Source organism: Amblyomma maculatum, chromosome 5 (genome assembly GCF_055883805.1).
Source record: "Amblyomma maculatum isolate TAMU_Amacu chromosome 5, ASM5588380v1, whole genome shotgun sequence".
Classification (NCBI taxonomy): domain Eukaryota; kingdom Metazoa; phylum Arthropoda; class Arachnida; order Ixodida; family Ixodidae; genus Amblyomma; species Amblyomma maculatum.
This window is the reverse complement of record NC_139348.1, coordinates 47015331-47043205: the sequence shown is the minus strand read 5'-3', so window position 1 is coordinate 47043205 and position 27875 is coordinate 47015331. Positions and strand designations below refer to the sequence as shown.

The 27875-nt window shown below is 45.6% G+C and overlaps 1 protein-coding gene across 1 annotated transcript in view; it reads right to left on the bottom strand.

The window, feature by feature from the left end:
* The window catches only part of LOC146188246 (uncharacterized), a 55083-nt gene that overhangs the window by 21696 nt on the left and 5512 nt on the right, over positions 1-27875 (bottom strand). Inside the window, exons 3-8 of the mRNA XM_084603702.1 lie at positions 26535-26810; positions 24054-24529; positions 19466-19520; positions 13469-13549; positions 12015-12247; positions 2552-2704 (exon numbers count right to left, since the gene is read on the bottom strand). Of these exons, the coding sequence (XP_084459828.1) occupies positions 2552-2704; positions 12015-12247; positions 13469-13549; positions 19466-19520; positions 24054-24529; positions 26535-26810 (1274 nt within the window). The remainder of the gene's footprint in view (positions 1-2551; positions 2705-12014; positions 12248-13468; positions 13550-19465; positions 19521-24053; positions 24530-26534; positions 26811-27875) is intronic.

Here is a 27875-nt window from a genome sequence, read left to right as displayed (position 1 = left end):
GCACAAACTTTTTTCGGGCTGGAGATTGTAAAACAGCCCTGCTTCATCTACATTAAAAACATCACGTGCCTCATATCCCGCTATGTAAGACGGCAGTGTGGTTGTTATCCAGTCTTCCACGGCGGAGGCGTCGACTTTTTTTCCTTCGCCACAAACGGTCTTGTAGGAAAGATTATGATGCACCTTGAACTGGTGAATCCATCCACCGGAGGCCTGAAAGTCACCAATTCCAAGTGTGAGTGCGATGTCCGCTGCCTTCTCACGAAGCACTTTTCCGTCGATGTTGACGCCGGCCGCCGTGACCTCTCTGAACCACGTTAGAAGAACCTCTTCCAACTTCACATGGTGGGCAGTTTTGGCTTCTTTAGAATTCATCACGAAGTGCTGCACATTCTGCATAATTTGGTCGCGCTGACCAACGATCGTTGACAACGTTGACAGCGGCAGGCCTAGCTCCTTGGCCATGTCAGTGCTCCTTTTCTTGGGCTCTTTGTCCACCTTATTTAAAATTTCCAATTTGTCTTTAAAGGTCAGCGCCTTTCTCTTCCGTGACATTGCAGTATGATGTACCTTTTCGCGTTGCCGAGATGATCACAAAACGACGTGCTATCAACGCGATGTCAGCCTCAACAAACGAGAAAACGAAGCAACGTGTAGCAACGTGTTGCCGCTGCAGCGGAGACTCTGGAAAGCGGAAGAGCGTGGCCTGCAGGGCGGCGGAGAAATGTGGAGAGGGCCGCATGGCCGTGCGCACAACTAAAAAAAAGAACAAAATGAGGGGAGAGGGGAGAGAAAGAGAGAGAGAGCGGGAGGGGGGGGGGGAATATATCGCCTCCTTCCTTCGCCAACTTCACTGCTGCCGCGGGTTGCCAAGCCGGTTTTTTCCCACTGTAATTTTTTTTTTCTTCTTTCGCGCGCGTGTGCGTGATCCGTGCTATCAGTGCTGCACCGCTGCGCACGCTTTTCTTGCTGTGCGTGTGTGCGTGGGCCTCGACCGGTCGTGATACCGAAGTTCGTATCACCCGTAGCGAAAAGAAAAAGTGTTCGGAACATCCGATTTTTTGCCCACTGAACGCAATGCGATTCGGCCGGGGAATTTTATGAATTCGTATCACACCGAATTTCGTATCAGCCGAGTTCGTATCACCGAGATTCTACTGTAATAAGTCTTTCTTTCCTTTTACCTACTTTAGTATGAAACATGGTGGTGCAGTGGTTAGGGCAGTCGACTGCTAAACACAAGGATGCGGGATCGAATCCCGGCTGTAGCAGCCACTCTTTGATGGAGGCGAAAAGCAAGTCATCCGTGTGCTGTGTGATGTCAGTACTCGTTAATACTTTCCTGTCCACGGGAAAAGGTGTGGTTTTTGGGTAGTGTCATTAATACCTTTTTCTTTAATTAAACTCGCTTGGTACAAGAGTGTCTAGTATCAAATTGTAGACAAGGAATTCCTCTTTACAATGGTATTAGTGACAATTCACATATTTATTTTATAAATGGTGAAAAAGGAACTATCAGTGAAAAAAATGTAGGTCGACTATGCCGAGGTCGACCCCTGGATGTCCTAACGGAAAACACGACTCCCTGCGCTGCAGGCGGCAAGTAATCCTACCCAAAAACGTTGTCACCCTGCAGATAACAGTTGTGACCTTCAGAACAGTGATCTCTTCCGATCAGCGCTGCAAAAGCGGAAATTTTGGGGGAACGAACGCGAAACGTATCGAGGCATGGCTGTCCACGTTACGGCTCGGTTTGACATAGTTCAGCTGTCAGTGCTAAAGTCTGAAGAGCTGAATTCGTCTTCCGAGTCATCACTGCTACTGCTCACATTCAAAAACGAGCTTTCCGATGCGTCAACTTCCGTGGAAACGCCAGTTTCCACGCAGCAGGAGCACGCAACGTCGACGCCATGATGTAAACAAGGAGTATCGGTCACCTGACTCCGGAGGCCATCTGGATGGGCGCGGCACGACGGAAAAATTAAATTAAAAGCAAAACTGAAAGAACAGTTCCTCCATTTCCCATTGGATGACACCACTTGTCAAGAAGCGCACCGAAAGAGAGAAAATTCAAATCGTGAAACCGATAGCAGGCTATCGATGGGAATAGGCGCGGACAGGAAAGTGTTAAAAAACCCCAGGTGGTCGAAATTTCCGGAGCCCTCCAATATAGCGTCTCTCATATCCTGAGTCCCGAGTCGCTTTGGGACATTAAACCTCATAAACCAAACTAAACACTTTAGTACGAAACCGTCCACACTGCATAGTTTATAGCAGACTGTTTTGCCAATCTGCCTGTGACCTATCATCTCCTTTTTTTTCCTTTCATGTATATTATCAAGAAAAGGACCGAAGATAAACTACAGAGGACTTTTAAAAACCTCTCGACACCAACCGGGGCTCCCCAAGAAATTAAGACCAGGAACCCCCCCCCAAATTACATTAAAAACAAAAATCAAAGCATGCAGTACCCTAAAAAAAAAGAACAAAATAAAGCAGCGTGCTGGACAGTTTCGGTCAGCACTAGCAGGCACCAAAGGGATGGACAGACCTGCTGCTGCCGGTGCGTGTAGGACAGTCGGCGTGACCGCATGATCCGGTCACGCTCATCGTGGTGACGCTTTAGTCGTGCTGCTTGCTGCCGCCGGTCATTTTCCAGTGCGCCAATGGCCTGGTGCACCTGTCTCTGCGTGTCGAGTTCGTTCTGCGACCAAGGCAGGAACGGTCACATAGTGTAAGCTGTTATACCAGGCTCTAAACAACTTCATTAAATATTTTTTTAAATAATTACAGATTCAAGGAAAGGATGATTCCCAATCTAACAGTGATTATGAAGTAATCCGAAATAATAGTGAGCTTAGTTTTAAAATGAATAAAAAAAACTTTGGTTCGATTATTAACACAGATCAAGCCAGAATGTTTACACACTCACAGCAAATTTATTTTCATAATGACAACATATCAAGATATTTATCCACTTGGTCGGCAGTCGGGAAAAGCATGAAATACCACCATCCTTCTTCTCGCAGGACTGAAAAGAATGTCTGTGCAGCTGTGCACATCCTCCCCAGGTGTGAGAAGTTTATTACGAGCAAATAAGTAAAGTGCCTCGAGAAAATGTTCGGGATTGAGGCAGAATTTTGCAGCCAAACAGGCGGCATCACTTTCAGTAAACGCGCTGCAGCCACATGTGAACTCTGTGCAAATGTAGCAGACACATGTCGAACACACAGAAAATTTTGCAACAAAAAATAGGACCCAAATCAATGATGTACTTCAAAGTCTCGAGTCATGGACGGGAATACCAAAAGGGAGAGAAGAGGTTACAGTGACAGTGAGGAATGTGTTACAAAACCAACCAGAACAAACGGCAATGAAATTGCGAAGTTATCAAACTTAACCACAGACTACAGAATAAATCACACTTATGTATCTGTAGATCTGTTCACAATAACGAAGTATGGCCTTGGAAGCACTGTATGTCGTTGTGAAGTGTACTTGGAAACTGTTGAGGGGTCTCCAAGACCACATGAGCAGCAGTCCCAGTACGATCACGAGCAACCCTTGTGATTGACTTCCATGGTCGTTACAATTTTAACACTAGCATGTTTTGTGTTGTTTGCAAACGGAAAAGACTCAGAGTATGCACCGCCTAACTGTGTCTGCTGCCTTCCGGCCACAGCTATCAGCAGGGAATGCCCACATTTTCTTGACAAACATGCATCGGCTGACTGAACATTTTTCTCACGGAATATGCCGTCTTGCATGCCAGCGCCTCACGCACTACATGCTGATGGCTTGCGCTGGGAAACTTTTCCTAAAGAAGCTAAACAGAAGGTGATACTACATGAGTGGAGCGCTTCTCTGATAATTTTCAGGATATCTGAAAGCATATTCGCTTTTTCACTGTTCGGAGTGACACCACCTCATCGGACATCTAGCTGACAGAACAGAGCCTGACGCAGTTGAGAGCTTACGTTTGTGAACTTGCTGCGCGCTTTTGTTTGTGTCTAGCCTTTCTCTCTGTCATCTATTATAGTGCTGTCTTAAATGTAACACTTTACAGTAAAACCTTGTTAAAACGTACCCGCTTTAACAGTAGTTTCGTTTTAAAAGTAACAAAGTCAAGTCCCCGAGTCGGCGCCTATTCAATATATTGCAATTCGCATCCGCATAAACCGTACCAGCTTATCGCGGACGTATCGGTTAGCACGTACCATTTTCAATTTTAGTTGTACAATTCACGGCAGTAGAACCGCGTCACAAAAGACTGTTTGACTAGCGTTGTGACAAACCTCCATAAACATGACCGATGCGATAGCAAGCTACATAGCCAATGACAAATCGAAGCCAAGTTTACCAAATGCAGCTGCGATGATGATGATGATGATAATACAGTGCAGTCCACTTATAACGATACCAGATATAGCGATATATCGCTTATAACGATCAAATTCTTGAGATTTATAATTTTTCCCATTGCCCTCATGTAAAAATAAACCAGATATAACGATCGATTATCGGCAGTACATCGAATACGACGATAGCTTTATTGCCGCCCGATAGGTGTTTACCATGAAAATTTGACTGAATATTCAATAAAATGTAAAAAATTAAGAAGACAATGACGTGAAAACTCGACATATGCAGCGAAAACGGAAGAAAATGAGCACTATCATCATTGCAATCATAGCCGCACAGAGGGTGTTGCTGCGGCCGTATCGTCATCGCCATCGCCGATTCTGTGTCCGTGAAAGATGGCGACGACCACATTGCGGGCGGCGCGATAGCTCACGAGATGAAATGGCAGATTCATCGGATTTATTGGCAGGATTTCAAGGTTGGAAGCCTTGTGATACGGACATTTGCATTCTAAGATTTTAACGATCATCAAGGCTGGGGATGTCCTTCAGTTCATCCAGCCACTAATCGGTTTCGTGCACGCAAAAAGATTGCCGCCAGCGTACACGCTACTGGAAGCGATGCTCACAGTGATTGTCAAGCTTCAGCTGCTGTTCAAGCAAGCGCGAATTTCCGAATTTAAGTATGCTTAAGTTACTTTATGGCTATTGATGTATACTGTAATGAAGTGTTTAGTGCTCAGTACGATAATTAGCTTTGTTCAACCCGATTTACTCATCGCTAGTAGTAGGCAAGCCTACATGCATGGGAAAATATGTGGGTGTGCTTTTTTTTCGCCAGTACAGATATAACGATAATCGGTTATAACGATCGGATTATCAGGTTTTCTCAATATCGTTATAAGTGGACTACAACTAGCACCATCTTGCAGCGAGCGCGCCAATCCAAGCCGTAAACTAACCATGGCCTCTGAGCGCCGTGCCCGATCACGAAGTCGTCCACATACTCCGTCCTCCCCCTAACGGGCCCTATTTTTGACCAGTCCGAGTGACCACCCCTTCTTACTCCGTGCCCTTTGCACACCTAGGCCTTGGTTCACTTTCTTTCGCACGTGTGACGAGGTGACTTTGAGCGGTGTGCGTTGCGAGTTCTCCATCCGTCTGCATCATGCCGAAGCTTGGACAGAAACATCGAGTGCTTAGTATAAATGACAAGGTGGAGATTGTCCGTGCCATCAAGAGAGGGGAAAAAAAATCTGTGCTGGCACGTAACAGAGACTTGCCGCTAACTACTGTGTGTGGCATTTCGAATGCCAGAGAAAAGCTACTCGGCAGTGCTGCCGCGACTACGAAAAGATGCCGAGTACGAGGATCAACATTTCCGGATGTGGAGGAGGCGCTGGTGCGATGGCTGAAAACAGCTCGGTCAAAAAACCTACCATTTAGTGGACCTCTCCTCGTTGAGAAAGCCCTGGTTTTCACTTCACAGCTCAACCATGACAACTTCGTGTGCAGTAATGGCTGGCTAGCCAGATTCAAAGCAAGGCATGGAATAAGCACGAAGACCGTAGCTGGAGAAGGCGCCGCGGCTGACACTGAAGGCGCAGAAGATTGGAGGAATGGCCAGCTTGGACAAATTTTGGAAGACTATGCGCCTGACGACATATTTAACCTCGATGAGTCCGTGCTTTTCTTCAAGCTGCTGCCGAATAGGATGCTTACATTCGAGAGAGAACCGTGCACTGGCGGCAAGCATGACAAGGACGGCATTTTAGTTGCATTCACATGCAATATGTCTGGAAGCGAGAAGTTGCCACTTCTCGTCATTGGCAAGGCAGCCAAGCCAAGGTGCTTTAAAGGCGCCCCCCTGCCATCAGGAGTCCTTTATAGGAATAACACCAAGGCATGGATGACTGGGAAGCTTTTTGAAGAGTATGTGCGCTTCATTGACCGCCGTTTTGAGGCGAAAGGAAGAAATGCTGTTGTCCTTGACAACGCATCGGCACACGTTGCGGTGGATGGCCTCAAGGCGCTGAAGCTAGTGTTTTTGCCACCAAACACCACAGCGACTGCCCAGCCCTTGGACCAGGGCATCATTAAAGCTGTCAAGCAGCTAGCTCTACAGGAAGAACCTACAGCGCAGGATGCTGCTTGCACTGGAATGCGGCAAAGTTTACGCCATTCACCTGCTGGAAAACTCATGGCGGCAGGTCGAGTCTGCTACCGTGCAGAACTGTTTTAAGCACGTAGGTTTTCGCGAAGTGTATGCGGGTGGCGCAGACGACGCAAGCGATGTCACTGGCGTCCCGGACCAAACATGTGAGAGCCTGCTAACCGAAGTACTTGAGAGGGAAAGTTCTTCCAAAGGCATTACCTTCTCTGAATTCAGGGACATCGACAACGAAGTGGAAACTTCGCCAGACATGTTGGATGAAGCCATCGTTGCCTCAGTGGTGGCGGAAGTAGCTCCAACTGACAGTGACGACGACGACGACACAGAAAATGTGGAAGACCCGGGCCTAAGAGTGGCAGAAGATGCGCGCGCTGTGAGCGTCATGCGGCTGTTCGCTGATAAAAGGGGACTGGCCGAGAAGCTGGCTCGCGGCCTGAATGAGTTTGAAGCTGCTAGAGCACCGCGGCGTCAGACTAAGGTTACTGACTCCGGTAGTGCAAAATAAAGGCTGAATTTTTTTTTTTTCAACCTACTGCCCATTTCAGCTTGTTTTTTGGCAGGTAAGTGGGTAATTTTACGCTACTCCTGTTAAGCCGTAGTACCGTTTAGAACATACTTTTCGAGTTCCAGCTAACTATGGCTTAACGAGGTTTTACTGTACTATGCTCCCCACTCTGCTGTCCTTGTGTTAGAAGGTAGGTAACCCACTGAGAAGGCGAGATAACGATTCTTCAGAGCTATCATCACACAAGTGGGACACAAGCGGGCTATCAGAACCCACCACCGATGCAGCCACTGGCACCTCGCTGGATTTTATTACAAAAGTGCTGTTTCTGGTAAATATAGCACATTGCATCGAATGCATGTGGTTTGATACACTGAACAAAAGGCAAAACTGGACCTCAGTAGACGTACAGTCGAACCTGGATATATAGAACTCGAAGGGGATTGCAAAAAAATTTCCAACTTGTTGAAACTGTGTCCCTCTCACCGCTCGAGCCATGGCAGCAGCTCAAAACAAGGTTTCTGTGTCGCCGCGGCAGAAATCGTGAGAGTTTTCGCTTGCATGTCGATAGCGTGCGCCACTCCGTTTCAATCGCCTTATCCACAGCTCATTTCTTGCCAGCGTGCCAAGATGTTGCGCAGCGATAACGTCACGGCATGTTTATCTTTTGATAGCTCCTGCAGTGGCGGGGAGCGAACTTGGCAGCGTGCCCGTGATGGCTTGATTGCACAAGCCTGGTTCGATTTATCACGCCGCGCTTGGGGCGGGCGTAGTCCACTGCCACAAAATCATTAGAAAGCGTGATAGCTGCAAATGCTGTTTGAAGCGAAAAATGCTAAAAGCCCGTGTCATGATCGCAGGCTGACCACATGCTTTCGTTTATTCATACAAGCAAGGATAAATGACTCCCCCCCCCCTCAATAAAAAACTGCCGCTTCTTAACGTCCACAGCCACCATATCTTATGCTACGCCGCGCATACAGCACAACAATAAGAATGAACAACTCTCGCAAAAAAAAAAGACAGATCTGCTGCTTCTTAATTCTGCAGGCGCTATAGCCACGTCAGTCGCCGCGCGCAGAGGGTTTGCAACACACGCTGGAGAAAGCATCTGACGTTCTGTCTGAAGACAGGCTGAGCTGGCTTGGCGCATGCGTAGCGCGTGCTACTGCGAACGAAGGCCGAGAGAGAGGAAGGAGAGAAATAGCTCGGCAAAAAAATGGGCACACCCTTGCGCTTCGCTCTATCGCGTTTTTCCCCTCTCGTTACCACTGGTTCTCTCTGGTTCATTCATGCACATGGCTAGCAAACGTCACTTGCTGGCGCGCGGGAAACAATAATCGCATATGCGCGCCCCTTTGGGGAATGGGCGCGGCGCTGCCCTAGGCCAGCCGTCGCCGAACTGCCCCCTCTCATTCCTTCTGTGCGTAGCTTGAAAACGTCACGCGGCAAACGGCCCATCGTCTTTGGGGAAGGCACACTTTCCAGTGTGTGGTGCGGAGTTCGATATATCGAACGACCGGTGAAATATGATGCGGCTTTCCTATATTTTTACATGGCATTTTCAGGGGGATATTCCACGAGTTCAATAGAACCAAAATTCGATATATCCGGGTTTGACTGTACATCTTTCCTGTACTTTTACACAGTTGTTTCGAGCAGAAAGTCTATGTTTTTTATATATCAAATAATTCAACACATACATCTTTGCACATTACCAGGTGATTTTCCTTTTACCATTTACTAACTTCTACATAAATATAGAAGAAAAATCTGTGCAGATGAGTTTCACAGCAAGGTGGACATCAAGCATGTCACAGAGATTGATGATTAGATAGTTATTTAATTCAAATTACCTATTCAATTTGTTATATTTGAGGGGCAATATTAAGCTGCAAAATAGAAGGCCGTCGACATAAATGTGAGCCCCATTTTAAAATTTTCTTAATCAGCAGTGTGGTTGGAAATATCAAATGTCGAAAATGCAAATATGAAAGCTTGATGAGCTAGCTTTGCTGCATTGTATGTTAACATTTGTACATCAAATACACAAATGGCACCTGTATCTGCTGCATAAGAAATGCAACAGATGCCCTTTTTGAACATGTAGTGATGAAAAGCACCGTATAAGCTTTCAAGTGCACATTTTTGAGGTTCAATATCTTGAACCAGGCGACAGCTTAAAGGTATACAGAACAAATATCAAGGAATATTAAGAAAGCACCACAATTGCATTCTTAAGACATGATTACACTAGTACAGGCACATAATTCGGGTTAGTTTTGAGCGGATGGCTGTATTTTTGACGTTTTCTGAGCAGCCGCCGGGTCAGATGCAGTGCGCTCCCGACTGTTAACTGGCGGGTGTGATGTCACAACTTCGCTCAGCAACGTCATGGTCCCGCGATCCCGCCGCCGCCGCCCCCGCACCTGAAGTTGGTTGACCGTCTACACGCAGTGTCGGTTCCCCGCGTCGCGCCGTGAACAATGATGTGAAATGTGGAATGCTTAACACGAGGGAGGTCGAGGGGGACGCGTACGAAGGGCGCGTATTGCGGAAAATTGTTTGCACGCAGGGAGGGAACGATGAATAGTGCGCAGGAACACGAGCAGCAAAAAAAAAAATAAAGCACATCCGTCCCTGTGCTTTGTGAGTGCGACAGAGGAAAGGAAAAATTAACAGGTGCAAACGGCCGCGATGGGGATGTTGTGACGTGATATCCGGTTTTGTCAGAGCTTTCATAAAAGCCCACTAGGTGCGGCAATTTGAGAAATATTCATTAAAATACTTACTTTCCGCTCATTTCTGTTCATAAGTGGATTTTTTGGTCACTTCCAATGCGATAGCTACCATCTGCGCTGGAAATCTCGGCGGCAATTTTTTTATTCGGTATACCTTTAAAGAAGTTCAGAAACAACTATCACCTGTGATATTGGCAGCGTTCAATTTCAAGTCATAGAGTTGACTCAATAAAAAATAAAAAAAGATGAGTTCATTTTAATTAATCGCTTACTCATGGAGCTCTATATGCACATGTCTACCTTGCTGTAAAACACACCTGGAAAGACTGCACAAATATATATCTCATAGTTTATAAAACACAAGACAGTAAATGCTTTAAAAAATCACCCTGTAGATGAGCTCGAGAGTATCAGTTTCACTACAGTCGAACTCTGATATATCAAAATCGGATAATTAGAATTTTGATTACTCACGGAATATCCCATTGAATATCCCATGTAAAAGTACAGGAAAGCTGCGTCATATATTGAACTCAATTTCACCGGTCGTTCAATATATTGAACTCTGCACCACACACTGGAAGGTGCGCCTTCCCCAGACACGATCGCATCAGCCTCGGCTGTTTGCAGCGTGACGTTTTTAAGCCACGCGCAGAAGGAATGAGAGGGGACCGTTTGGTGACAACTGGTCTAGGGCAGCGCCGCGCCCTTTCCGCAAACCACGCGCCAGGACGTGACGTTTACAAACCATGTGCGTAACGAAACTAGAGGGAACCGGTTTGGTAACAGCCGGTACAAAGCAGACGCAGCCACGTTGTTCGGGAGAGGGGAAAAACGTGATAGAGCGAAGCACAAGGGTGTGCCCATTCTTCTCCCAAGCTTTCTCCTTCCTCTCTCTCTCTCTCAGACTTCGTAGCAGCATGCACTATGCATGCGCCGGCAAGCCAGCTCAGCCCATGGCAGACAGAAGTCACAGAACGTCAGATGCTTTCTCCAATGCACGTTGTGAAGCCCCTGCGCACGGCGGCTGACGTGCGATGCGCGTCTCGTGTTAAACGTGCGTAAGCTATGGCGGCTGCAGACGTTAAGAAGCAGCAGATAAGTTTTTTCTTCGTTTTTTTTTTTTGCGAGAGTCATCCATTCTAGTCGTCGTGCTAAATGTGCGGCATAGCGTAATATGGTGGCTGCGGATGTTAAGAAGCAGCACATTTTTTTTTTGCAAGAGTCGCCCAACCTTGCATCTATGAATGAACAAAAGCGCGCGGTCAGCTGCGATCATGACACCGGCTTTCAGCATTGTTCGCTTCAAATGACATTTGCAGCTATCACGCTTTCCAATGTTTTTGTGGCAGTGTACTATGCCCGCTCTATCCGCGGTGTGATAAATTGAACCAGGCTTGTGCAATCATGCAATCAAGCCATCACGGGCACTGTGCCAAGTTCGCTTCCCACCACCGCAGGAGCTATCAAAAAATAAACACGCTGTGACGTTATCGCTGTGCAGCATCTTGGCATGCTGCCAATATATGAGCTGCAGATGCCGCGGCCGAAACGGAGGGATACGCCACCGACTGGCTATTTCACATACAAGTGAAAACGCTCGTGATTTCTGCCGCGGCGATGCAAAAACCTGTTTTAAGCTGTCGCAGCGGCTCGAGCGACGCTGTTCCAACAAGTTGGAAATTGTTCGCTCTGTCGCTGCTATTCGTCACTCAGTTCGCTCAATCGCTTGCATGTGGACGTAATTGTTTTTTTTTTTAATTCTTGGAGGCAAAAGTGGAGGGTAGGTTCATTATGCGAGTGGGTTGATTACGAGACAAATACAGTATCATTTTTCACGGTCGCAAGCGGCGTCTTAAGCCGATTTCTGTATATCGAATTATCGATATATTGAACTATTTCGCGATCCCCTTTGAGTTCGATATATCTGGGTACGACTGTAACAGTATAGTACTGCTAATAAATGACCACAACAAAAAGATAATGTGACTAAACGAAACAGTCGGCAGTACTGGAGGAATGAGGCTATAGGAAAAATTAGTGCAAAGGCTGACTCTTTCTGCGTTGGCAACATTAAACGTCAGGATGACCGTTCCAGTCCTTCCAAGGTTGGCTGTTCTTGCAAACAAATGCAGCATTCGAACTTTGCACCGGAGTTCTACATTCAGCCTCGCCAAACACTGCACCGCAGACTGGAACAACGCAATGCTAAGTCTGTTAGAGGACTTCCTCACCAGGCGGCGTTGGCGAGCCAGGTCCTTCTGCAGGGCGTCCATCTTGATTGCGTGCCTCTGGAGGAGTTCCTCATGTTTCCGCTGCAGCTTATCCACGTCCACAGCCACGTCCGAAGCCGACGAGGCGGCATGCACGGCAAACCGCACGTGCTGATCGTGGAGGCGCCGCAGCACACGCTCAGCATGGGGCGACATGTCAGCGCCCTCTGAGGAGGACTCCTCTGCCGGGGCCACTGAACAGCAACAACAAAAAAAGTCCTTTTTCCATCAATCCATGTGCTTTTGAAATAGTGCACAAGACCTTACTTCACATGGAACACTAGGTGTGATGTGCCCAGGCCCTCAAAATAACTAATGAAGTGAATTTCTACTTCCCTCAAGGTGTTGCTACTTAAACAGGCTAATGACAGTCATGATGTGTAGGAGGACACTGGGTAGTATGAGGCAGAAGAGAACTGAAATGTGGCCGCTGTTTTATCAATTTAACTCATGACGGGCCTTATGTGAGCCAGCTACAATAGCCAGAATAAATGAATAGGCAGCTGTAACAGGCAGCACAATAGACAGAGCAGACAGCACGCCCAATGAAAGGGGCAAACATTCTGACCCTCCCCCCACCCATCCTTTTTAATAATATGGACAATGCATCCAGGCAAACAACCCTGAGACAATATAATAATACATTTCAACTCCAATATGATGTAGTCAGTTTAGAGATCTTTGCTAAAACAAGGGGTTTTAAAATTTTTTACTTCCAGGTGATAGACAGCAGCTTTGAAAAGTGCAAAGAAAATCAGCATGTCTACGCTTTTGCCCTCTCTTGGTTGAAATATGCATGCAGACATGTGGCATGGCCCTTAAAAAAATGACCAACTTCGGTTAATAATCACTGCATGTAAAATGACACAGTCTCATACAGGCACTTTCTACACTGCAATCAGTCCCAAAATAGAACTAAAGGCAGCGTGGTTTGTGATCTACGAGTGACAAGGGCGAGTGGCCATTGCCGTTGTTTTGTTCACCTGAGATCCTCATGGGATCACTGTAGGAGGGAGGGGACGGTAGTTTGGTTGCTGGTCCCTCCTAGACCCACTGTCAGTCACCCTCCCATCCTTTCTTTCCGCATTAGTCTCATGTACTGAGGCCTGGGAGTTAGTGCAGTCTCTCATAACGCAGCTTTCTTTGTAATGACCACTTGTGCTCTCAGTCAACTGCGCCTTCCTTCTCTCAGAGCAAGAGCGCAGGCACGCAGTGAATGCTGGCTGTACCCGTCCCCTTACTCTGGCTCGGACATGCACCATGTGGGCGAAGGGCAACGTACCACACTATCTCGTGGCTGACCCAGCAAAGCAAGCCGGTTCAAGAAACCCACACATTCTGAGGAACACAGTTCAGGAAGGCCAACACTAAAACGACATGCCTTTGTGGAAAGCCGGGTTTGAAAAGAAACCTACCGTCAGCAACTGGTCGGAGCCGCTTTCGTGAAGTGCTGCTCCTCGAACGTTTCACGCCACGGACAGAAGGAGACAGCAGTACTGCAATAATAAAAACCGCGAAAAAAATGTTAGTCAATAAACAAGCAAAAGAAATCTTAGCAACCAAAAAAAAAATTTTGATTTCATTATTCCTCCAATATACGTCTTATCATGCCAATTCCACTGTACCGCTCTGCTGTCTTATCATATTGTTTAAGAGCAGTAAGGTAAAATAGGCGTTTATCTACCGTTCACCCAAGGCTGGTGTCTAATGGTTGTTAATACTAGTTGTTTAGTTTGTTTATTGAGTAAACACTAAACAACATAAATCTCGACAATCGAGAAAAAAAAAGGCATCAATGTCCTGGGAGCACACTTCCACTTGCGTGCACACGCGATAAGCCTTATCATGCTGCCATTACGCAATATGATAAGATAGCAAATGGTACTATATGCAATAATTGGTGTGATAAGATAAATGTAAGAGCATAAATGTGATAAGACAATACATGCAAATAAGCACAAGAATGGCGGAAGTGATTAACCCTTGATAATGTCAATGAGTGAGCTGGAATGCTTGGTTTCACCAAGTGAATGAGTGGATTAATGGCTGGGCCGAAATCGTGCATTACGCATGACGTTGAAAACATGTAGCAAATGAGCTTGCACAAGTTTCAGAGAAAAACACAAAAAGGGAAAAAGACTGCAAAAACTGCGCAAATGCAGAACTTTTGGAGGACACCACTGGAGTACCGTATTTACTCGCATAATGATCGCACTTTTTTTTAAAATACTGACGCAAATTTCGGGGTGCGATCATTATGCGGGGTAAATTTTCTACAAAAACTTTTTGAGCACCGAAAACGCAAACAAGTTGCAGGTCAGACGTCTTAGAACATATATCTCGATTACAACAAAAAATAAAAGCTGATTAAGGCTTACCTTCGCAATAAACACGCACATTAAGCATCACATGGAGTGCACAATGCCCATTTATTTTTTTTCGTCAGTACTCTAATCAAAGTATGAATCCTCGCCATCCTCGCTTTCACTGCTGCACGACTCATCGGAAACGGCAGTGTCATCGCTGGGAGCATCTTCACAATCCAAAGCGGTAGATATGCCTGTCTTCTTAAAACTCTTAGCCACTACCTCATTGGGGGCTGGGAGCCGCTGGCACGACGACGTCCGCCGCCTCAGGGAAAGTCCATTCCGTCGCCTAACCGGAGCTAGTGCGGAAATCCTTTGCGGCGATTCCCAGCTTCCTGGCAGTTGTGCGCGCCTGCGTCTGTATCATTTCTAATGACACTGCACAACCATCCTTGCGCAGGTCCCTCACGTATTCTAGGACCGGCTCCTCAACACGAGGGAACTTGCCCGTTTTGGGTCCACGGAAAGCCCGCCGTGTCTTGTTCGTAGCCATCAGCTTCTCGCGCTGCTTCTTCCAATAGCGTATCCTCATTTCATCCAAGCCGAAATGCCTACCAGCAGCGCGGTTGCCATGCTCTAGTGCATAGTTGACAGCCTTGAGCTTGAACGCGGCGGTGTAACTGGCATACCGCCACATGGTGAAATGGCGTAAACTCGCACAAAAACACAAAGCACGCTACGACGCTGCCGAATTGCAAAATGGCGAACGCCGCAAAGCATGGAATCATGGGAACTCCAACGTTACTAGACTAGGTTGGGAACTCGTCGGAATGCATTCGCTGCGGGATGACTAAAGATCAACCACCAGGCGGCTCCATGTTCGGGGTGCGATCATTACGCGGGGAATTTAAAAAATGGAATTTTGACCTCAAAATTCAGGGTGCGATCATTACGCGAGAGCGATCATTATGCGAGTAAATACGGTATGTAGATGGGAGAGGTAGCCAACCATTAGCCTCGCACTTTTCATCTTGACATATTAGAAATGCACACTGTTCCATTGACTTCATCCTTGAGACAAAGAAAAAAGCAGAGAATGAATCATGTCCTTAACTTGAAAGTTTGCTTATGAAGCGTGTCACATTGGTGGTCAGCAGGTTCGTTTTGACAATATCAGCTCCTTTAACATCCACAGGATCTCTTCAAATAAGTATTCTCTTTTTGTTGCCAATTTCACTTTAAAAGAAAAAAAGAAAGGAATGCTGACAATTCTATCAAGAATTTTCATTCTTTGCCTTTTTCTTCCCGTAAATTTTTTTTCCTGTGGTAGGAAATTTACACTCCTGCCTTCCTTATTTACATCTACAGAGAGATTCTACGGAGAAAAATCTCACAACCCGCAGAAAAAAATACAAGGCAGCTCAAGGTAAGCTCAAACAAGCATCGACATTCAACACTCTGTCACAAGGACAGACAAATGCTCCAAACGCCAATGGCCAATTCACAAGCCTTCGTCATCAGTTCAGTTCAGTTCAGTCGTTCAGTCGTGTCCGACTCTTCGTGACCCTATGGACCATATCACACCACGCTTTCCAGTCTCTCACTACCTTCCTAACATCACATAACTTCATCTGCAGCGCCTCGAGGAAGCCATCTAACCATCGCGTTCGCTGCCTACCCCTTCTCCGGTGACCCTCAACCTTTCCCAACATCAAATCTTTCTCCAGCGACTCCTCTCTTCTCATCAGATGACCAAAGTAGCTGAGCTTTAACTTTAAAATTTGACCCTCCAATGAGCAGTCAGGGTTTAATAGTCGACAATATCGACTGATTTGATCTTCTGGCAGTCCAAGGCAGTCTGGCCAGCACCACAATTCAAACGCGTCAACTCTTCGGCGGTCAGCCTTTTTCACAGTCCAACTCTCGCATCCATACATCACAACTGGAAAGACCATAGTACGAGTTATACGGATCTTGGGTGGCAGTGTAACGTCTCTGCACTCTACTAGGCGGTCAAGACAAGCCATGGCTCTCTTTCCCAGAAGCAGGCGTCTCCTAATTTCATGGCTGCAGTCTCCTTCCGGGGTAATCTTGGAGCCCAAGAAGGGAAAATCCGTCACAGCTTCCACTTCTTGCCCCTTGATGCTCCGGGACTTGATAGGGCAAGACGCCATGATCTTTGTCTTTTTAAAGTTCAGTTTAAGCTCAAATTTCTCACTCTCTCCTTGTATGTGCATCAGAAGTCTCTTGAGTTCCGCTGCACTTTCTGCCATTAAAGTGGTATGATCTGCATATCTGAGGTTGTTGATACGTTTTCCAGAAATCTTCACTCCAGCTGAAGACTCGTCTAGACTGGCCTTCCTCATGATGCACTCAGCATATAGGTTAAATAGGCAGGGCGACAGTATGCAGCCTTGCCTCACCCCTTTCTCAATCGGAAACCAATCAGTAAGACCATGCCCAGTTCTGACTGTGGCCTCTTGCCCTTCATAAAGGTTCCTGAGGAGACAGATGAGGTGAATTGGAACTCCCATCTCTTGGAGAGCTTGCCACAATCTGCTGTGATCTACGCAGTCAAACGCTTTCGCATAATCAATAAAGCAGAAGTAAATGGGTTTCTGGAACTCACTTGCTTTTTTCATGATCCAGCGAAGGTTGGCAATTTGGTCTCTAGTTCCTCTGCCCTTGCGAAACCCAGCTTGCACGTCCGGAAGCTCCCGATCCACATACTGCTGCAGCCTACCTTGCAGGATTTTTAACATCACCTTGCTAGCATGCGAAATAAGCGCGATCGTGCGGTAGTTGGAACAATCTTTGGCACTGCCTTTCTTTGGAATGGGGATGTAAACTGACCTCCTCCAATCCTGTGGCCACTGCAGGGTTGTCCAAATTTGCTGACATAATGTATGCAGTGTGTTAACAGCGTCGTGGTTGAGGTTTTGAAGCAACTCAGCTGGAATGCCATCAATTCCGCTAGCTTTGTTCTTAGCAAGGCTGGCTAAGGCCCATTCAACTTCACTCTTCAGGATGCCCGGCTCGAGATCAGTAATCACAGCCGTCTTATGTTTGGTTTGCACATCTGGGTCCTTCTTGTACAGTTCTTCTGTGTATTCCTGCCACCTCTTCTTTATCTCTGACGCTTCAGTGAGGTCCTTGCCTTGTTTGTCCTTTATCACGCCCAGCTTAGCACAGAAGCTTGCTTTGATATCTTTGATTGTCTTATACAGAGCTCTTGTGTTCCTTAATTGGCTGTCCTCAACTGCTTGGCACTGTATGTTCAGGAAGGCATTCTTATCTCTCCTTGCTATTTTCTGAAAATCCGCATTGAGAACCTTGTATCTTTCTCTTTCCCCCATAACTTTTGCCATCCTCCTTTCCTCAGCTATTTGCAAAGCCTCTTCAGATAACCAGTTTGCTTTCTTGCATTTCTTTTGCTTTGGAACTACCTTAGTAGCAACTTCTTGTATTATATCACGAACACCAGTCCACATTTCTTCAGGCTCTCTGTCTTCTAGATCTAATTCTTGAAATCGATTCCTCACTTCCACAGCATATTCTGATGGACTTTGATCCAGATCATACCTGAAAGCCCTTCTAGTTTTCTGCGTTTTCCTCAATCAAAGCTTAATTTTGGCAACAATAAGCTGATGATCGGTGCCACAATCAGCCCCAGGAATTGTTTTTACTGCTTGTATAGCGCTTCTCCATCTCTGCCGGCAAATAATATAATCGATCTGATTCCTGTACAGACCGTCCGGTGAAGTCCATGTGTACAGGCGCCTTTTGTGCTGTTGAAAATGAGTATTCGCTATGGTCAGGTTGTTTTCTTGACAAAACTCTACTATACCTCTGCCCAGCTTCATTTGGCTCACCAAGACCGAACTTGCCTGTAATTCTGGATATTTCTTCACTCCCGACCTCAGCATTCCAGTCTCCTATGAGAAAAACGACGTCTGAAGATGGAGTGCGGTCTAAAAGGCATTGCAGGTCAGCATAAAATCTCTCAACGTCAGCTTCTTCAGCAGTAGTGGTTGGTGCATAGACTTGGATAACTGTTATGTTGAAAGGGTGACCTTGGATGCGAAGTGAAATCATTCGGTCGTTTTTGGGGTTGTACCCTACCACTTCTTTGCCCATTCTTCTGTTTACTATGAGAGCGACCCCGTTCCTTTTCCTGGAATCGTGACCACAATAAAAGACATAACGGTCGCCGGAATTAAATTCTCCCAATCCGGTGCACTTGAGCTCGCTGATACCCAAGATATCAATGTTCAATCTGTCCATTTATCGCTTGACGACGTCCAGTTTACCTTGCGTCATAGATCTTACATTCCATGTTGCTATGTGATATATCTCCTTGCAACATCGGACTTTCTGTTCGCTTCCCGACACATCCACAACTGAGCGTCCTTTTGGCTTTAGCCCAGCCGGTTCATTCGTCCTGGATCTACTAGGAATCGCCCTTTGTTCATCCCCAGTAACATGTGGTCCAACCTGGGGTCTCATCTTCCGGCGCCATATCATTAATGCTATTGTGACTGGTCATAGGGTTTTTTTGGCAGGAAATACTGGAGTGGGTTGCCATTACCTTCTCCAGTGAATCACATTTTGTCAGAACTCTCTACCGTCACCTGTTTATCTTGGGTGGCCCTACACAGCAGAGCTTACGTCTTGAGCTCTGATACCCAAGCTCACTGATCATCAGAGCCGACTGCAAAAAAACAAGTTCATTCCTCTTCCCAGAAGCCGAGCACCCGCATTACAGGCACTCATCTTTTGACATCGGCCACTTGCTCACAGCTCACGCTGAAAAAATGGTGACTAGGTGCACAAATAGAGGTTTAATAACTGTCTACCTTAACACAATTCCTACCTTTGAGCCAGCACTAGATTTTTCACTACATCTAAAGTAGAAGGAAAATTGAAGTCGTAGTAAGTGCCATGAGAGGTAGAGCAGTCCTCTCCTTTTCTCCCCTCCTTTCCCAGACACCTGACACCAGCGTGCCCGAGAGAAGAGTGTGCTAACGCAGCATTAACGGTGAAATGAGTTTAAGGCCCCTTGTCTAGATTATACAATCGGAGGTATATGTAACAAAGGTGACCTGCCTGATTTCTTCACTGTGCGAGGCTGCCTCCGGATTGGTCGCTCCTTGTCAGCACGCTAGAACAAACCCATTAAGAGATATTGAAGCCAAAAAAAAAAAAAAAAAACCTACATTCAAAGTTCCTTATTTCCTTGACCAAAATATTTCAGTAAAATATGCACAAAACTAATATGTTTTGGTAAGGAACTCTGTAGTTGCACTACAACAGGCATTCTTTCGGCATACATAAAGCACGAACTGCTGCTTGAAGATTCGTTACCTACTGAACATTTAATGGCACCTAGCAGTGAACACCACCTGAGACGATCCTCCATGAGAACTTTACAGTATATGATGAAGACATCAGTACAGTGAGTGAGGCAGTTTGTTGTTCTAGTCAGGATAAATCTTCAGTCATGGTAGTAGTAAAGTTGTGCAAGGACAACTAACATGACGGCAACACAAAAAATGGAATTAACTGACAGTTTGCCAGCACATGTATGAGGCAAAAAGTCATAACTTGAGCATATGCAGCCAGAAAACATGCAGAGCTTGAGAAACAAGGCAGTATAGTGTAGCATCTGCAAGAGAAGGAGCAATTTTGGAAAAGGTACTGTAAGATGCACACCTCCATGTCTCCAAAGTTGCACGTTTCCTGGCCAAGCCTGCTCAATTTTTATCTTTCCCACTTTAATATGAACAAGCTAAGTTTCAACCAAATTAGTTTTCAGTGTTCTGCTCGTCCCACATCTTGTCGTGTGTGTTCCTATAGCATATCTTTAACATGTCTTGAAAACAGTACGAGAGAGTGTGTTACTGCGACAAAAGGCAATGCAGCCCATCTCTCCGAATATTTCTTGCTGCAGGACCGAGTAATATTTCAAAAAATTTATGCTTAGAAAAACTGTTCGGTGCACCAACCATAAACCCTACACCGTAAAACATGCTAATCTTAACTAGACAACCAAAGTCCAGTATAATCTTCACAACTGTTTGGCACATAACATTGCCCTTTTAGCAAAAGACCATTGAACCCGGACATATCAAACCCGGATATATCGAATTTTGGTTATATCGAACTCACGGGATATCCCCTTGAAAATCCCATGTAAAAGTATAGGAGAGCCGCGTCAGATATCGAACTCAATTTCACCGGTCGTTCGATATATCGAACTCCGCATCCCGCACTGGAAAGTGTGCCTTCCCCAAAGACGATCGCATCACCCTCGGCCGTTTGCCGCGTGACGTTTTCAAACCACGTGCGGAAGGAATGAGAGGGGACAGTTCGGCTAGGGCAGCGCCGCGCCCTATCCCCAAAGGCGCGCGCATCTGCGGTTATCGTTTTCCGTGCGCTAGCACGTGACGTTTGCAAGCCATGTGCATGAATGAACCAAAGAGAACCGGTGGGAACGAGAGGGGGAAAACGCGATAGAGCGAAGCGTAAGGGTGTGCCCATTCTTTTTCCGAGCTATCTCTCTCCTTCCTCTTTCCCAGCCTTCGTTCGCAGTAGCACGCGCTACGCATGCACCTAGTCAGCTCAGCCCGTTTTTAGACAGAACGTCAGACACTTTCTTCAGCGTGTGTTGCGAACCCTCTGCGCTGACGTGGCTATGGTGCCTGCGGAAGTTAAGTAGCAGAACTTCTTTTTTTCTTTTTTTTTTTTTTGCGAGAGCCGTTTGTTCTTATCGTTGTGCTGTACGCGCGGCGTAGGTTAAGATATGGCGTTACGAAGCGGCTTGATTTTTTTTTTTTTTTTGCGGGAGTCGTTTATTTTTGCATGTATGAATGAACGAAAGCACGCGGTCAGCTGCGATCATGACACCGGCTTTTAGCACTTTTCGCTTCAAACAGCATTTGCAGCTACTTTATCACGCTTTCCAATGATTTTGTGGCGGCAGACTACGCCCGCCCCAAGCGCGGCGTGATAAATCGGAAAAGTGGACAACGACGGCGCAGAACTGACAACTGATTTATTGGAAAAACAGAGCATATATATATATACTCACACTTGTTGTACCCACATGAGCATAGTCAAAATCTATAAAAATATATAAAAATATATCAGCACATGTAAAACTCCCCCCATCATACGCACGTGGTGAAAACTGCCGACGCACTATCGATTGTGCGGCATGGTCATCTCTTTTTCTGTCAATGCGACGGACGTTTTACTGACACAAACATTTTTCTTCCGGTTAATATGGAAAGCCTCGGCGATTTCTCGAGTAGTCTGGTCTTTATGAAAAAACAGTATATTAGTATCAACAAAGAAAGGTACGCACTCACACACGTTACAATGTTTTGCTGAGTTTGTTTCATTCTTTTTTAAGGACTGCGCATGCTCCATCAGCCTAATGTTGATGCAACGGCCTGTCTGCCCAATATACGTACGGCCACAGGACAATGGTATTTGATAAACTACACCCATCCTACAACTAATGAAACTCTTGGCGTGATTAACTTGGCATCTGTTCTTACTTCTTGTGCCCCCCAGCTTTTTTTGAACTGCTGCACCTACCTTGCCAATCTTGTTAGGGGCGGAAAACAACACCTGTACGCCATACTTTGCACCTACTTTTTTAAACCGATGTGACAATGCATGTATATAAGGCACAACTGCAATTTTATTTCTTTCATTTTTTCTTTCTATCTGTCCGGAACACTTCAGAGAACGCAGAACCTTATCAGCACTAGCCACAAGCACTGAGTCTAGATAACCGGCCTCCCTACATCTATTAGCTTGGATTTCAAGGCTATCAAACATTTGATGTGCACAAGACGTATTGACAGCCATCCTAAAAACAGCTGTTACTATTCCAGATTTAACAAGTTTGGAGTGACATGACTTGCAGTTTAAAAGAGGCTTTACACTCCTAGGAGAGTACTGCCAACACACATGATTGATATTAAAAGTCAACTTTAAATCTAAAAATTGCAACACATTTTTCTGAGGAACCTCAAAAGTGAACTTCAGTCCTGTACCATTCCGAGCAAAAATGTCAAGGATCTGAGATCCTTTTGTCAGTAAAATGTTTGTGTCAGTAAAACATCCGTCGCATTGACAGAAAAAGAGATGACCATGCCGCACAATCGATAGTGCGTCGGCAGTTTTCACCACGTGCGTGTGATGAGGGGCGTTTTACACGTGCTGATATATTTTTATATATTTTTATAGATTTTGACTATGCACATGTGGGTACAACAAGTGCGTGTATATATATGTGCTCTCTTCTTCCAATAAATCAGTTGTCAGTTCCGCGCCGTCGTTGTCCACTTCTCCTCTTTGTCTCGTCTTTGTAGTCTTTGCTGCGCACTTATATTACTGTCCATCATGGTTCACCAACTCACCCAATCAGCCGTTCTTCTACAGTGATAAATCGAACCAGGCTTGTGCAATCAAACCGTCACGGGCAGTCTGCCAAGTTCGCTCCCCGCCGCAGCAGGAGCTATCAAAAGATAAACGTGCCGCGACGTTATCGCTGCGCAGCACCTTGGCACGCTGCCAAGAAATGAGCTGTGGATGAGATGACCGAAACAGAGTGCGGCATGCAAGCGATAACGCTGACGATTTCTGCCGCGGCGACACAGAAACCTTGTTTTGAGCTGCCGCGGTGGCTTGTACGGCGCAGTTCCAACAAGTAGGAAATTTTTTGCCCTGTCACTGCCGCTCGTCGCTGAGATCGCTTAACGCTTGCATGTGAGCGAGCTGTCCTTAACGCTTTTTTTTTCTCCCAAATTCTCAAGTGCAAAAGTGGAGGGTGGGTTCATTATGCGAGTGAGTTGATTACGTGACAAATACAGTATCGTTTTTTCGTATGGTAAGTGCCGTCCCAAGCCGATTTCTGTATATTGAATCATCAAACTATTTCGCGATCCCCTTCGAGTTCGATATATCCGAGTTCGACTGTAGTAGCTTAGGCCATAACTTTGTATTTTACAACACAGGGGCTGCACAATTCTCATCAAATGTATTCCAAAACCAAGCCCCGTTGTGGCACTTTCTTCATTGACTAGTTTCTTTTCATAGCTTTAATGTGTCCTAAAGTAAAAGATCCCACCAAATAAACTAAAAACTCCATTTTATCAGGCTGTGAGATTTGTGACTACTCGGAAAAAAATTGACAAGGCTCTTGCTCTAATAGAAAAGCCTGCTTCAGTTCACAGATGACACCCTTGTAAATTAGCGTAATCTAGACTTGTTCATACCACTGTCTAGTGTCTCCCTTAACTACCTCATAAGATGAAGGAAACGACTGCTAGGACACAAGACAGCAAGGACTGGCCCTAGTTGGTTATACAAGCTGCTTTTAACGCACTAAATTCTTCCAAAATGGAAAAGACTAGACACAAACAAGATGAGATGCGAGCTGAAAACCGTTTACTAACAGAAGTTTCTTAAACAGTTGTCAGTCCGTGCTTCATCTTGTTTGTGTCTAGTTTCTTTTGTATTGTAAAGCATTTAGTGCATTAAAAGCAGCGTAAAGGGAACGAATAACTTATTAATGAGATTACAAAACTAAAGCTGAATGGTAACATGATAGCAAACGATGAACTAATACCATGCGTTCCTCTACCCTTGCCCTTTCATGCGATGATGAGACCGACCGCACCTCATCGATTGCCGCAAGTCGTTGCCTGAGTTCGGCCAACGTTGCTTTCAGTCTCTCCTCTACACTGCTGTCAGACTCTGTCGTCTCCGACTCTTCCGGTTGGGGCATGCCACGCAGCCAGTACGGACTACTTTCCTGCCTTCTCCCTCCAAGGTAAGTCCCTGGCTGGCGGAGTCCGGCAGTGCCGTCTGCAAACTTCACCGCATCAACATCGTCCAGGCCAGATTCCGCTGTCACATAGTTCGGACTTGTCAGGGGCGAGGGTGTATCGGGCACGTGTCGACTTCGTGGAAGTCGGTCGGCTCCAATGGGTGGCTGGCGCATGGCAGTTCCGGTTCGCATCTTAGCCTTGACATAGTCACACAGGAAGCATGAAGTTTCACTGTACGGGGAGCAAGAATCTTGAGATTCTGAGCTTGTAGGAGTCGAATGACCAGTGATGCTGGTACCAGCACCGCAGCGTCGACAGAAATCGCCTGCACAAGAATCAGAGCGTTGAAAAAGTTTGAAGACAAAATCGAGGAGCCGAAGCAGACGACAAAGCTCACATGCAGAGCAAAATGTGCATGCTGGAATCATCACACTAGTGAGGCTGGGCACTAATTAATTACATCAAAGATATTAACATTGCCTGGGCCCGTATTCCGAGTTTGCGTCGTTATCGAAGTGTCGCTATATCATGTGACCTCGAATTATCTTACTGGTCGAAACACCGGAACTGGGTGTTGCCAATACGGAACCGGAAGAGGTGGCCACATCGTATTCCGGGGTTTCCCCAAATCAGATTACTCGAGGTCGGGGAGATAGCGACACTTTCGATAACGACGCAAACTCTGAATACGGGCCCTGCTCTCGTTGTTTCAAGCTTGTTTAATCCAACAATGCTGGTTTATTTGAGCGGCGCTTTTTCTCTCATCAACATCGTCTATTAGAGAGGATCCCGTTAATTTGAACTGTGTATGATTGCGACAAATTTCCAGTCCCCATTCAAGTTTAAATTATCACAAATTAACTAGCATAACCAAATGAAATTGGCCACCTGTGCTAGCTGTGACAAATTTCTAAGACAGTTCCGACTTCTGTTTTGCTTTTGCTCAGCAACGAATATGTGCTCAGTTAACAATATCTGCTGTCCAGCTTTTTATAAATATAATGGGAGTGTCGACCAAATTGTTGCTCAGCATTCCATTCAGGACCGCAGTGGCGAAACTGGCGAGCACATGCCTGCGGGTGCTTGCCAGTTGCACTGTCATCTGCTTAATTGTTCTGCCGGCTAAGCTAAGAAAACTTTCTATAGGGCTCAAGCATTGAAAAATGGTAGTTCTGATTGTTCTAAATTCGGGTGTTCACAGATATTAGCAGCGCCCCTAGTCATGAAAGAAGTAGAGATGCAGCAGCAAAAAAACCTTAAATGCAACAGCGACGATTAAGAGGCAAAAGAAAAAGAAAAGAGACACTTTTCAAAAAGCAAAGCATGACGATTTCAAACAGCTTTTACTGGCTGCTTCTACCATATGACACCACCATCTGCAAACACCCAAGAAGTGCACACTAAAGCTAGTCACTTTTTGGAGCGCAGTCTGCCAACCAGTACGATCAAAAAGCTTTGGTCACTGCTGTTCACCTGCTTGCAACAATTGCAGGGAAGCAGCAGCAGCTGCACCCAGTCAGCAGAATCAAACAGATGATGCTGAAACTGGCACGTGCTATGTGCACGTGCGCATACTATTCCTTTGTTGGGACCCTCGGCGCTCGACAATGGGACCGTAATATCACTAAAACATTGGAGAGCTGAATCTATGTGTCACTTAGCGTGCATCTGCAGCTGATGACGTTCAACACTGTAGAGTGAAAATTCACCAGACAATTATCCTTCCAATTACGTTAGGCACTTACACAGTGAAGAACTAAATGTCAATCTCATTTCCTCCTTAGTTCAGGCACATGTTTATGACAGAGGCGCCTTGGTTCACAAAAATGGCTTGCGGGAAAAGTCACTGACTAACAATCTTTTACTTTTTTCAAGTTCTTTGCATTTTGGCTATGACCTTTGGCAGGAGTGCTTGACCTATGAACTGAGTCACGCTAGAAGTCTTCCTGGAGACACGATATTCTTTTTTTTTTAAATACTGTGATATCTCTGAAGCGTCCTCTTGTGCACATTAAATTATGCCTGAAATCTGCTCGCATTTTGCTGTGACACTACTGCAGACTAAATCTGCGAACTCCCTCCAATTTTAATGGGAGGCTACGAACATAGGCAGGATGGTTAGAAATGAAAGTTCACAATTTGTCTTTCGTATCTTTTTCATTTAAGATATGATTTCCAATACCTGACAGATTATTAAGATTTAGATTATTTGATGAGGCATTCAGCATTGCTTTGGTAACTAACTCGCATTGCTAAATGGGCATGTCATCTTTACCAATAATATCAGCACGAGTACATCAATAATGCACTGCAAAAACAATAAAACGAACGTGGTGGGACTCGTTCTGAAGAAGAGGCTGGAAGCGGGGAGTCTGGGGATGATGGTCCAAACGATGAAGATGAAGACGATGAAGAGGCTCCCATAAGGTCAAGGCACCCGGAGAGAATCTCAAGTAAGTCAAAAACGGCATGTGGGCTTCCTGCGATGATGTCTTGACCCTCAATGTGTGCCAACGACGTCAGCAGGACGCGGTAGGAAAGAGTGTCGATGGCAGCCTGCACGTTGAACACCTCTTCCTCGCGAGTCAGTGGGTGCTCGATCAGCCCTGCACAAATGTTGAGCAGTACACTTTTTCACAGAACTTACCTAACACGCTAAGTTAGTGTGGACCACTGAGAAAAAGAAATAACAAGGGAATTCCTCAGAAGTAACATAGAAGAAAAAGAGCGCAATAGATGTGACTAGCCAAAGAGACCTCTGGCGCTTATGAGAGACAGACAGATGAATAACAGCAAAGCAAATGTCGTATGAAATTAAAGGGACGCAAAGGCCATATTGGAGTTGATTCAGATCTACTGATTAAAACATTGTAATAAACAAGAGGCTATACTCACACTAAAGAGGGCCCTTTACCAAGGTAGTGAAGGCCAAAAAAATATATATAAAGCATGGGTACTTTTACCAAGGCATGTCCACATAGGCAAATTGTGATGACGTATCAATACATATTATTTTTAGCTAGTTTTCCAAGGCCAGGACAAACCAGTAACCATTTCCAGCCTGCAGTTATGAAGTTCATAATAGCCCCTATGAAAGCATCAAAGTCAAAAGTTTTAATCTAGTGTCAAAGAAAATAATAATCGAATTTGAAACTGAATCTTTTAGCAATGACCAGAACTTTCGCTGCTGAATGAAAACCAACAAAGGTACAAAAGGCAAACAACCTAGATTTAATACAACAAAAAATTTGATGGGGACTGTCCTCAGAGATGGTGGCTGGGAACCAAGCACAATTTTGGCCTCCTCATGATGTGGCTCTAGTAATGCTGCGTATAACTCCAACTAATGCGTGATCATATTTCGTAAGATATTGCGAGTATGCTCAAGGAATGATGCTATACTCAATGTTCCAATACTCAATGGAGGTGGGGGGTGTAGCGTCCACAGAAACAAGTGTGACAGATACTGCGCCTTTCCTTTCCTGTGAACCATTATTACCTTGTGCAGTCACCTGGAACAACCTTGAAGGTCAAAGACAGATACCGCACCTTTCTTTTCTTATAAACCAATGTACAGCATACAAGAAAAAATATGAAAACATGATCTTGACCTGGTTAGGTGTAGGCAATTCCGTAGGCTCCTTCCTTTCCCCAAAATGTAATTTAAATAA